The 11,220-nt window shown below is 48.5% G+C and overlaps 1 protein-coding gene across 1 annotated transcript in view; it reads left to right on the forward strand.

The window, feature by feature from the left end:
• The window catches only part of LOC121272203 (ephrin-B1-like), a 142,410-nt gene extending 131,734 nt beyond the window's left edge, over positions 1-10,676 (forward strand). The window contains exon 7 of the mRNA XM_041178729.1: positions 10,282-10,676. Within this exon, the coding sequence (XP_041034663.1) occupies positions 10,282-10,676 (395 nt within the window). The remainder of the gene's footprint in view (positions 1-10,281) is intronic.
• The last annotated feature ends 544 nt before the right edge of the window (positions 10,677-11,220 follow it).

Below are 11,220 nucleotides of genomic sequence, written 5' to 3' on the forward strand. Positions count from 1 at the left end.
CACCGAATTCTCCTCCTCTCGCCGAATTCTCCTCCTCTTGCCGAATTCTCCTCCCTCCCCCAATCTCTCCCTCCCCCAAATCTCTCCCTCTCGCCGAATTCTCTTCTCTCATTGAATTTTACCCCCCTCACTGGCATTTCGCCCTCTCGCCGAATTCTCCCTTCTTGCCAAATTATCTCCCCTTCAATGAATTCTCCCCCTCTGCCTAGTATGATGCCTGATGCCGATGGGGCTGGAAAACTCTGCCTGGTGAGTGTGTGTGCGTGTGTTTCAGTATGTGTGTGTTTCAGTGTGTGTTTGTGTGTGTGTGTATGTGTGTGTGTGTGTGTGTGTGTGTGTTTCAGCGTTTGTGTGTGTGTGTGTGTGTGTGTTTCAGTGTGTGTGTGTGTTTCAGTGTGTGTGTGTGTGTTTCTGTGTTTCTGTGTGTGTGTGTGTGTGTGTTTCTGTGTGTGTGTGTGTGTGTGTGTTTCAGCGTGTGTGTGTGTGTGTGTGTGTGTGTGTTTCAGTGTGTGTGTGTGTTTCAGTGTGTGTGTGTGTTTCAGGGTGAATGTGTGTGTTTCAGGGTGTGTGTGTGTTTCAGGGTGAGTGTGTGTTTCAGGGTGAGTGTGTGTTTCAGGGTGAGTGTGTGTGTTTCTGTGTGTGTGTGTGTGTTTCAGCGTGAGTGTGTGTGTTTCAGCGTGAGTGTGTGTGTTTGTGTGTGAGTGTGTGTGTTTCAGTGTGTGTGTGTGTTTCAGTGTGTGTGTGTGTTTCAGTGTGTGTGTGTTTCAGCGTGAGAGTGTGTGTTCCAGTGTGTGTGTTTCTGTGTGTGTATGTTTCTGTGTGTGTGTTTCTGTGTGTGTGTTTCTGTGTGTGTGTGTTTCAGTGTGTGTGTGTGTTTCAGCGTGTGTGTGTGTGTGTGTTTTCAGCGTGTGTGCGTGTGTTTCTGTGTGAGTGTATGTGTTTCAGTGTCTGTGAGTGTGTGTGTATGTGTGTGTGTGTTTCAGCGTGTGTGTGTGTTTCAGCGTGTGTGTGTGTTTCAGCATGTGTGTGTGTTTCAGCATGTGTGTGTGTTTCAACGTGTGTGTGTGTTTCAGCGTGTATGTGTATTTCAGCGTGTGTGTGTGTTTCAGCATGTGTGTGTATTTCAGCATGTGTGTGTGTGTGTCAGCGTGTGTGTGTTTCAGCGTGTATGTGTCTGTGTGTGTTTCAGCATGTGTGTTTGTGTGTTTCAGCGTGTGTGTGTGTATTTCAGTGTGTGTATTTCAGCGTGTGTGTGTGTTTCAGTGTGTGTGTGTGTCAGCGTGTGTGTGTGTGTGTTTCAGCGTGTGTGTGTGTGAATGTGTGTTTCAGCGTGTGTGTGTGAATGTGTGTTTCAGCTTGTGTGTGTGTGAATGTGTGTGTTTCAGCGAGTGTTTGTGTGAATGTGTGTTTCAGCGTGTGTGTGTGTGAATGTGTGTTTCAGCGTGTGTGTGTTTCAGCATGTGTGTGTTGCAGCGTGTGTGTTTGTATTTTAGCATGTGTGTGTGTCAGCGTGTGTGTGTGTTTCAGCACGTGTGTGTGTTTCAGCGTGTGTGTGTGTTTCAGCGTGTGTGTGTGTTTCAGCGTGTGTGTGTATGTGTGTGTGTGTGTGTTTCAGCGTGTGTGTGTATGTTTCAGCATGTGTGTGTGTTTCAGCATGTGTGTGTGTTTCAGCATGTGTGTGTGTTTCAGCGTGTGTGTGTGCTTGTGTGTGTGTGTGTGCTTGTGTGTGTGTGTTTCAGCGTGTGTGTGTTTCAGTGTGTGTGTGTGTTTCAACGTGTGTGTGTGTGTGGTTGTGTGTGTGTTTCAGCGTGTGTGTGTTTCAGCATGTGTGTGTGTGTCAGCGTGTGTGTGTGTGTTTCAGCGTGTGTGTGTGTGTGAATGTGTGTGTTTCAGCGTGTGTGTGTGTGTTTCAGCGTGTGTGTGTTTCACGTGTGTGTGTATGTGTGTGTGTTTCAGCATGTGTTTGTGTGAATGTGTGTTTCAGCATGTGTGTGTGTGTTTCAGCGTGTGTGTGTTTCAGCGTGTGTGTGTGTTTCAGCGTGTGTGTGTGTTTCAGCGTGTATGTGTATTTCAGCGTGTGTGTGTGTTTCAGCGTGTGTGTGTGTTTCAGCGTGTGTGTGTGTTTCAGCGTGTGTGTGTGTTTCAGCGTGTGTGTGTGTTTCAGCGTGTGTGTGTGTTTCAGCGTGTGTGTGTGTTTCAGTGTGTGTGTGTTTCAGCATGTGTGTGTGTGTTTCAGCATGTGTGTGTGTGTTTCAGCGTGTGTGTGTGTTTCAGCGTGTGTGTGTGTTTCAGCGTGTGTGTGTGTTTCAGCGTGTGTGTGTGTTTCAGCGTGTGTGTGTGTTTCAGCGTGTGTGTTTCAGTGTGTGTGTGTTTCAGCGTGTGTGTGTGTGTTTCAGCGTGTGTGTTTCAGTGTGTGTGTGTTTCAGCGTGTGTGTGTGTGTTTCAGCGTGTGTGTGTGAATGTGTGTGTTTCAGTGTGTGTGTGTGTGTTTCAGCGTGTGTGTGTGTTTGTGTGTTTCAGCGCGCGCATGTGTGTGTGTGTGTGTGTTTCAGCGCGTGTGTGTGTGTGTTTCAGCGCGTGTGTGTGTGTGTTTCAGCGCGTGTGTGTGTGTGTGTTTCAGCGTGTGTGTGTGTGAGTGTGTGTGTTTCAGCGTGTGTGTGTTTCAGCGTGTGAGTTTCAGCCTGTGTGTGTGTGTGTTTCAGCGCGTGTGTGTGTGTTTCAGCGCATGTGTGTGTGTTTCAGTGTGTGTTTCAGCGTGTGTGTTTCAGCGTGTGTGTTTCAGCCTGTGTGTGTGTGTTTGTGTGTGTTTCAGCGTGTGTGTGTGTGTGTGTGTCTGTATTTCAACGTGTGTGTGTTTCAGCGTGTGTGTGTGTGAGTGTGTGTGTTTCAGCGTGTGTGTGTGTTTCAGCGTGTGTGTGTGTTTCAGCGTGTGTGTGTGTTTCAGCGTGTGTGTGTGTGTGTGTGTGTGTGTTTCAGTGTGAATGTGTGTGTTTCAGTGTGTGTGTGTGTGTTTCAGCGTGTGTGTGTGTGAGTGTGTGTGTGTGTGTGTGTTTCAGCGTGTGTGTGTATTTCAGTGTGTGTGTGTGTTTCAGCGTGAGAGTGTGTGTTCCAGTGTGTGTGTTCCAGTGTGTGTGTTCCAGTGTGTGTGTTTCTGTGTGTGTGTGTTTCTGTGTGTGTGTTTCAGTGTGTGTGTGTGTTTCAGCATGTGTGTGTGTGTGTTTTCAGCGTGTGTGCGTGTGTTTCAGTGTGTGTGTGTGTGTGTGTGTATGTGTTTCAGTGTGTGTGTGAGTGTGTCTGTGTATGTGTGTGTGTGTTTCAGCATGTGTGTGTGTGTTTCAGCATGTGTGTGTGTGTTTCAGCGTGTATGTGTGTGTGTGTGTGTGTTTCTGTGTGTGTGTGTGTGTTTCAGCGTGTGTGTGTGTGTGTTTCAGCATGTGTGTGTGTGTTTCAGCGTGTGTGTGTGTGTGTGCGTGTGTGTGTTTCAGTGTGTGTGTGTTTCAGTGTGTGTGTGTGTTTCAGTGTGTGTGTGTGTTTCAGTGTGTGTGTGTGTGTTTCAGTGTGTGTGTGTTTGTGTGTTTCAGCATGTGTGTGTGTTTCAGCATGTGTGTGTGTTTCAGTGAGTGTGTGTGTTTCAGTGTGTGTGTGTGTTTCAGCATGTGTGTGTGTTTCAGTGTGTGTGTGAGTGTGTCTGTGTATGTGTGTGTGTGTTTCAGCATGTGTGTGTGTGTTTCAGCATGTGTGTGTGTGTTTCAGCGTGTATGTGTGTGTGTGTGTGTGTGTTTCTGTGTGTGTGTGTGTGTTTCAGCGTGTGTGTGTGTGTGTTTCAGCATGTGTGTGTGTGTTTCAGCATGTGTGTGTGTGTGTGCGTGTGTGTGTTTCAGTGTGTGTGTGTTTCAGTGTGTGTGTGTGTTTCAGTGTGTGTGTGTGTGTTTCAGTGTGTGTGTGTTTGTGTGTTTCAGCATGTGTGTGTGTTTCAGCATGTGTGTGTGTTTCAGTGAGTGTGTGTGTTTCAGTGAGTGTGTGTGTTTCAGTGTGTGTGTGTGTTTCAGCGTGTGTGTGTGTTTCAGTGTGTGTGTGTGTTTCAGCATGTGTGTGTGTTTCAGTGTGTGTGTGTTTCAGCGTGTGTGTGTGTGTTTCAGTGTGTGTGTGTTTCAGTGTGTGTGTTTCAGCATGTGCGTGTGTTTCAGCGTGTGTGTGTGTGTGTCAGCGTGTGTGTATGTGTTTCAATGTGTGTGTGTGTGTTTGTGTGTGTGTGTGTGTTTCAGTGTGTGTGTGTGTGTGTTTCAATGTGTGTGTGTGTGTGTTTCAGCGTGTGTGTGTGTGTTTCAGCGTGTGTGTGTGTGTTTGTGTGGGGTATGTGTGTGTGTGTTTCTGTGTGTGTGTGTGTGGTGGGGGGGTCTGTGTGTGTGTGTGTGTGTTTCAGCGTGTGTGTGTGTGTTTGTGTGGGGTCTGTGTGTATGTGTGTGTGTTCCAGTGTGTGTGTGTGTGTGTTTCAGCGTGTGTGTGTGTGTGTTTGTGTGGTGTCTGTGTGTATGTGTGTGTGTGTTTCTGTGTGTGTGTGTGTGTGTGTGTGTGTTTCAGCGTGTGTGTGTGTGTGTGTGTTTCAGCGTGTGTGTGTGTTTGTGTGGGGTCTGTGTGTATGTGTGTGTGTGTGTTTCAGCGTGTGTGTGTGTGTGTTTCAGCGTGTGTGTGTGTGTTTGTGTGGGGTCTGTGTGTATGTGTGTGTGTGTGTTTCAGCGTGTGTGTGTGTGTGTTTCAGCGTGTGTGTGTGTGTGTTTCAGCGTGTGTGTGTGTGTTTGTGTGGGGTCTGTGTGTATGTGTGTGTGTGTTTCAGCGTGTGTGTGTGTGTGTGTGTTTGTGTGGGGTCTGTGTGTATGTGTGTGTGTGTGTTGATATATCCCAAACGGAATGAATTTCCATTGTGCTGTCCGCAGCTTCAGGCTCGGAGTATGAAGTGCTTTTATTGAGGTGCACTCAGTGCTGTTTGGAAAGCAGCCCGTTTACCCAAAGCAAGTAGTCGCAGATAAATAAAGATGTCGAGAATGTCGGTCTCTCTGGATTCTGGGAAACTGTCTTCAAGGGAACACGCTGCTGTGAATTTTCAGTCAAATGTGTTCTTACATTTAGGATGTGTTGTGTTCCGGATGCAGCCTCTCTCCTGCACTCTAACTGGATTTGAGAGTTTGGTTGGGTGTCACTGAGGTGCCCTTATTAACAAAGGACAGAGGCTTGTGTGTGTCTCATTGTGAACAATCTAATTACATTTTAATGTACTTTGGTCATGCGCTTACAGTCTGTCTTGTCAAACCGAGCTTTGCGCTTGTCTGAGTTTGACACTATCCAGTCTGCTGTTCCTGTACTGTAGCTTCCAGTCACTCCCTATGTACTAGATGTGACAGCACCAGGCAACGACTGGGATCCAAGTAATATCTCCCAGGCATCTTTATCCAGCAGTGCCTGAAACATTGACATCAACAACAAATTAACAATCGCCTGATTCCTTTTTTAAATTCATTCACAGGATGTGGGCTTCACTGGCTGGTCCCAGCATTTATTGCCCATCCCTAATTGCCCCTTGAGAAGGTGGTGGGTGAGCTGCCTTCTTGAGCTGCTGCAGTCCATGTGGTGTAGGTACACCCACCGCGCTGTTAGGGAAGGGGTTCCAGGATTTTGACCCAGCGACAGTGAAGGAACGGCCGATATATTTCCAAGTCAGGATGGTGAGTGACTTGGAGGGGAACTTCCAGGTGGTGGTGTTCCCCAAGTGTCTGCTGCCCTTGTCCTTCTAGATGGTAGAGGTTGTTGGTTTGGAAGGTGCTGTCGAAGGAGTCTTGGTGAGTTCCTGCAGTGCATCTTGTAGATGGTACACACACTGCTGCTACTGTGTGTCAGTGGTGGAGGGAGTGAATGTTTGTGGATGTGGTGCCAGTCAAGCGGGGCTGCTTTGTCCTGGATGGTGTTGAGCTTCTTGAGTGTTGTGGGAGCTGCACTCATCCAGGCAAGTGGGGACTATTCCATCCCACTCCTGACTTGTGCCTTGTAGATGGTGGACAGGCTTTGGGGAGTCAGGAGGTGAGTTACTCACTGCAGGATTCCCAGCCTCTGACCTGCTCTTGTAGCCACAGTATTTATATGGCTGGTCCAGTTCAGTTTCTGGTCAATGGTAACCCCCAGGATGTTAATAGTAGGGGATTCAGTGGTGGTAATGCCATTGAATGTCAAGGGGCGATGGTTAGATTCTATCTTGTTGGAGATGGTCATTGCCTGGCACTTGTGTAGTGCGAATGTTACTTGCCACTTGTCAGCCCAAGCCTGGATATTGTCCAGGTCTTGCTGCATTCGGACATGGACTGCTTCAGTATCTGAGGAGCAGGAGTAGGCCATTCAGCCCTTCAAGCCTGCTCTGCCATTCAATATGATCATGACTGATCCTCTATCTAAAGCCATTCTTTCTCTCTATATACCCCTTGATGCCCCTAATATTCAAAAAAACTATCAATTTCTTTCCTGAGTATACTCAGTGACCCGGCCACCACAGCTTCTGGGGTAGAGAATTCCACAGGTTGACCACCCTCTGAGTGAAGAAATTTTTCCTCATCTCGGTCCTAAATGGCCTGCCCCTTATCCCGAGACTGTGGCCCCTGGTTCTAGAGTCCTCCCCCCCACCCCCACCGCCCCCACCCCTACCCCACCCCCTTCCCTGAGCCAGAGGAAGCATCCTCCCTGCACCTAGTCTGTCTAGCACAAGGCTGGGCCCGTGAGGGTGGGCCTGCGAGACTGGGCCTGTGAGGCTCTCCCTATGAAGTGAGGCCTGGGCGATTGAACCCTCCATCTCCAAGGGGCACACAGGCCAGTGCGGGTTTGATGGGATAAACCACCATAAACAAGGGGATGCCTGAGCTCGAGAGAAAGCAAAAGCTTCCTCGAGTTCTCGACAGCTGTCAGTGCCCCCGAGTCGGCACTGATGATATTATTAGGCAATGGAAGGTTCACTAGGCCTGTTGCCAATGGTTTCCCATGAGGCTAAGCACAATACTGTGAGCCTATCAGTGTTATTAAAGCTGCTGCCTCTCCAAGTCTCAAAGCCCAGCCAACCAATTAGGTTTATTACAGCATAACCAAAGCTCAACCCCCTCCTCTGTAATCTCCCTGGCAGGCCTCACTTTAATTCATGGGATCTGTCTGTGCCCCAAACAAAGCCTCCCTGAGCACTACCTCTTAATACAGAGGATCACTCCCTCCCACCTCCACCCTTCTCTCCCTCTTTCCTCCCCCCACTCCCTCCTTCAATTTTGAATCAACTGTTTAGGTTTGAAATTCATTTCGACCCTGGAATGTGCTAACTACCGATTAATGTTGTTTGGATTTCTGTTTAAACACACCACCCAGATTTCAGTAATATATAGACCAGCAGCTGTGAAATGTACAAACTTATCCCAGTATAACTGAAACATAGCACACTGTAAAATTAACACACTGGAGCTTGTGACTGGAGAGATTAAATGCCAGATTTATTATGATGGGTATTATACTATCAATGTATACTATTGCAGTTCTGTCACTGTATAACACTGGGGTACAGTACTGGTGGGTTCAGGTCTGTCACTGTATAATACTGGGGTAAAGTACTAGTGGGGACGGGTATATCACTGTATAACACTGGGGTACAGTACTGGTGGGGATGGGTCTGTCACTGTATAACACTGGGGTACAGTACGGGTGTGGACAGGTCTGTCACTGTATAATACTGGGGTACAGTGCTGGATGGGGACAAGTCTTTCACTGTATAACACTGGGGTACAGTATTGTTAATGGGAGCTGACAGTCCTGGGTCTGTTATAAGTGTGAGGTTATACATTTATGGAGGTCAAACAGTTACAGGGATTACAAAATAAATGGGAATATATTAAGAGGGGTAGAAGTGAGAGTTCTTGGCGTACAAGTACACAGCTCCCTGAAGGCAGCAGTTCAAGTAGACAAGATTGTAAAGAAGGCATATGGAATGCTCTCCTTCATTGGCAGAGGTATAGAATATAAAAGTAAGGATATAATGTTGGAATTGTATAAAACACTGGTGAGGCCACAACTGGAGTATTGTGTGCAGTTCTGGTCACCACATTACAGGATGGATGTAATAGCTCTGGAGAGAGTGCAGAGGAGGTTTACAAGAATGTTGCCAGGGTTAGAAAAGTGTAGCTACGAGGAGAGATTGGATAGGTTGGGGTTATTTTCCCTGGAACAAAGAAGGCTGAGAGGTGACTTGATTGAGATGTACAAAATTATGAGGGAATAGATAGAGTGGACAAGATAAAATTGTTTCCCTTGGAGGAGAATTCTAGAACCAGGGGACATAGATTCAAGATAAGTGGCAGAATATGTAGGGGGGACATGAGGAAGAACTTTTTTACGCAGAGGGTAGTGAGTGTCTGGAATTCGCTGCCCAAGTTGGTGGTAGAGGCAGAAACTCTAAACTCTTTTAAAAAGTACCTGGATCTGCACCTAGTGCTGTAAGCTGCAGGGCTATGGGCCGGCTGCAGGAAGGTGGGATTAGAAAGGGCACCTGGGTGTCCTCGGGCTGGCAGGGACAAGATGGGCTGAATGGCCTCCTTCTGTGCTGTAACTTTTCTATGGCTCTATGTGGTGAGGAGGCGTTTAGTGGGTGTTATACAAACATAAGAATTAGGAGCAAGAGGAGGCCATTCAGCCCCTCGAGCCTACTCTGCTATTCAATAAGATCACGGCCGACCTGTTAGTGTTTCGATTCCCACATTCCCATCTAACCCCGATAACCTTTGATTCCGTCGCCTAACAAGAATCTATCTACCTCTGCCTTAAAAATATCTAGTGACCCCGTCTCCACCATCTTCTGAGGCAGAGAGTTCCAAAGTCACACAACCCTCTGAGAGAAAAAAATTCTCCTCATCTCTGTCCTAAAAGGGTGACCCCTAATTTTAAACCGTGCCCCCTAGTCCTGGACTCACCCACAAGAGGAAACATCCTTTCCATGTCCATCTTGTCAAGGCCGTTCAGGATCTTGTAAATTTCAATCAAATCACCCCTCACTCTTCTAAACTCCAGTAGAAACAAGCCCAGTTTGTCCAACCCTCCCTCATAAAACAACCCTGGTCCAGAGTTCGAGGTTGAGTTTGTGTTAGTGTTAGAGTTAGTGTTTGAGTTTGTGTTAGAATTACATATTGTACACTATTCACAGCACAGAATCTGTGTTGGGGTTAGGGTTGGTATAGGTTTTAGGGTCAGATTTATGGTTGGGGCTGGGTTTATGTTTGGGGTTTAGGGTGAGGTTTAGGGCTAGATTTGGGTTTAGGGTGGGGTTTAGGGTTAGGGCTAGATTCAAGTTTAGGGTTAGGTTGGGGTTTAGGGTTGGGGTTTAGGGTTAGGGTTGGGGTTTAGGGTTATGGTGGGGTTTAGGGTTTTTGTTTAGGGTTATGGTGGGGGTTAGGGTTAGGTTCATGTTTAGGGTTAAGTTTTGGGTTAGGGTTAGGTTTGGGGTTAGGGTTAGGGTTAGGGTTAGGTTTGGGTTTAGGGTTAGGGTGGAGTTTAGGGTTAGGGTTTAAGGTTGGGGTTTAGGGTTAGGGTGGAGTTTAGGGTTAGGGCTTACAGTTGGGGTTTAGGGTTAGGGTGGGGTTAGGGTTAGGGTTAGGGTTAGGGTTATGTTTGGGCTTAGGGTTGGTGTTAATGGAAGTAGATTAGCAGGAGAGCTACCTTTAGCTCGTGTAGTGAGTAGGAACCTCCCCTCTGAACTTTGCTGCTGTGGGAATGGGGTGACTGGACACCGGCGCATTAGGGTTAGGTTTAGGGTTAGGATTATGTTCGGGTTTAGGGTTGGTGATCATGGAAGTAGATTAGCGGGAGAGCTACATTTAGCTCGAGTAGTGAGTTAGGGTTAGGTTTAGGGTTAGGATTAGGTTCGAGTTTAGGGTGTTAATGGAAGTAGATTAGCAGGAGAGCTACATTTAGCTTGAGTAGTGAGTAGGAACCTCCCCTCTGAACCCTGCTGCTGTGGGAATGGGGTGACTGGACACCGGAGCTGATTGAAGCGTGTGAGGGGTCTGACACCTTGGATGTCGCTGGGAAAATGAAGATTGAATTTTTAAGAGAGGAACATGGGGACAGGACAGGAGCATTCAGCCCGCGGAGCCTGGTGCCTTTCAGTTGGACGAAGGCTGATCTGTATTTCGGGGCGCTCAAGGGTCCCGTGCGAGATGTAAATTAAAGCTGTTAAGTTACCGTGTTAACCCTTCCCTTCTCTTTGCTCGCCAGTCTTCCTCACGAACTCCAGCGGGAACAGGAGCCGGGAACATGACCCCGTGCTGCCCTCCAACATCCCACTGATCGCCGGCTCCGCCGGGGGGTTGGCCTTCTTGCTCATTGTCACCGGTGCCATCGTGGCTGTGGTGTGCTACAGGAGGCGCCAATCCAAGCAGGCCGAGAGCCAGCGGTCGGCACTCCATCTCAGCACCCTTACCAGCCCCAAGCGGGGCACCGGGGGCAACAACAATGGCTCTGAGCTCAGTGACATCATCATCCCTCTCCGGACTTCTGACAGCACCTTCTGTCCCCATTATGAGAAGGTGAGCGGGGATTATGGTCACCCTGTGTACATTGTACAGGAGATGCCACCTCAGAGTCCTGCCAACATTTACTACAAGGTATGAAGACTCACTGGGCGGGTGGGTGGGTCGGGGTGGAAGGTTGGTTGGTTGGTGGGGGGAGGGGGTGTCGGTGGTGGCTGTTGGGGGCGTGGGGGAGTTGAGGGGGGAACCAGCGGACGATTTAAAACAGTGTTTCCTTCTAGAACTTTCCGGACCTTCCCGTCGCTGCTTCTGAGAAGCTTGCAAAGGGGGAATTTGGACAGGAGGATGGGAATGAGAAAGGACAGGACTTAGACCCGGACGTTTAGTTTGGAGATGTGAAACCGTGGACTTGGAATGGTTTATCGCACCCCCCCCCGCACCCCCCCCCGCCACAACTCCCACCCCTCCCCCACTGTGGGGAAGAAATTCTCTCCAGGACTCTCCAAGAAACCCCTCTCCACCGACCCCTCCCCTCCCCTGCTCGGATCATCGCCAGCCGCTTCTCCAGTTGGGTTTGTGGGCTCAGCAGATGGTGGAGTTGACCAGAGACGTTTAACACAGGGTAACCACGGCAGCCCTGGATGCGGTTTGAAGATGTCTTTGTCTGTCAGAGCACACACGCTTA

Source organism: Carcharodon carcharias, chromosome 33 (genome assembly GCF_017639515.1).
Source record: "Carcharodon carcharias isolate sCarCar2 chromosome 33, sCarCar2.pri, whole genome shotgun sequence".
Taxonomy (NCBI): Eukaryota; Metazoa; Chordata; class Chondrichthyes; order Lamniformes; family Lamnidae; genus Carcharodon; species Carcharodon carcharias.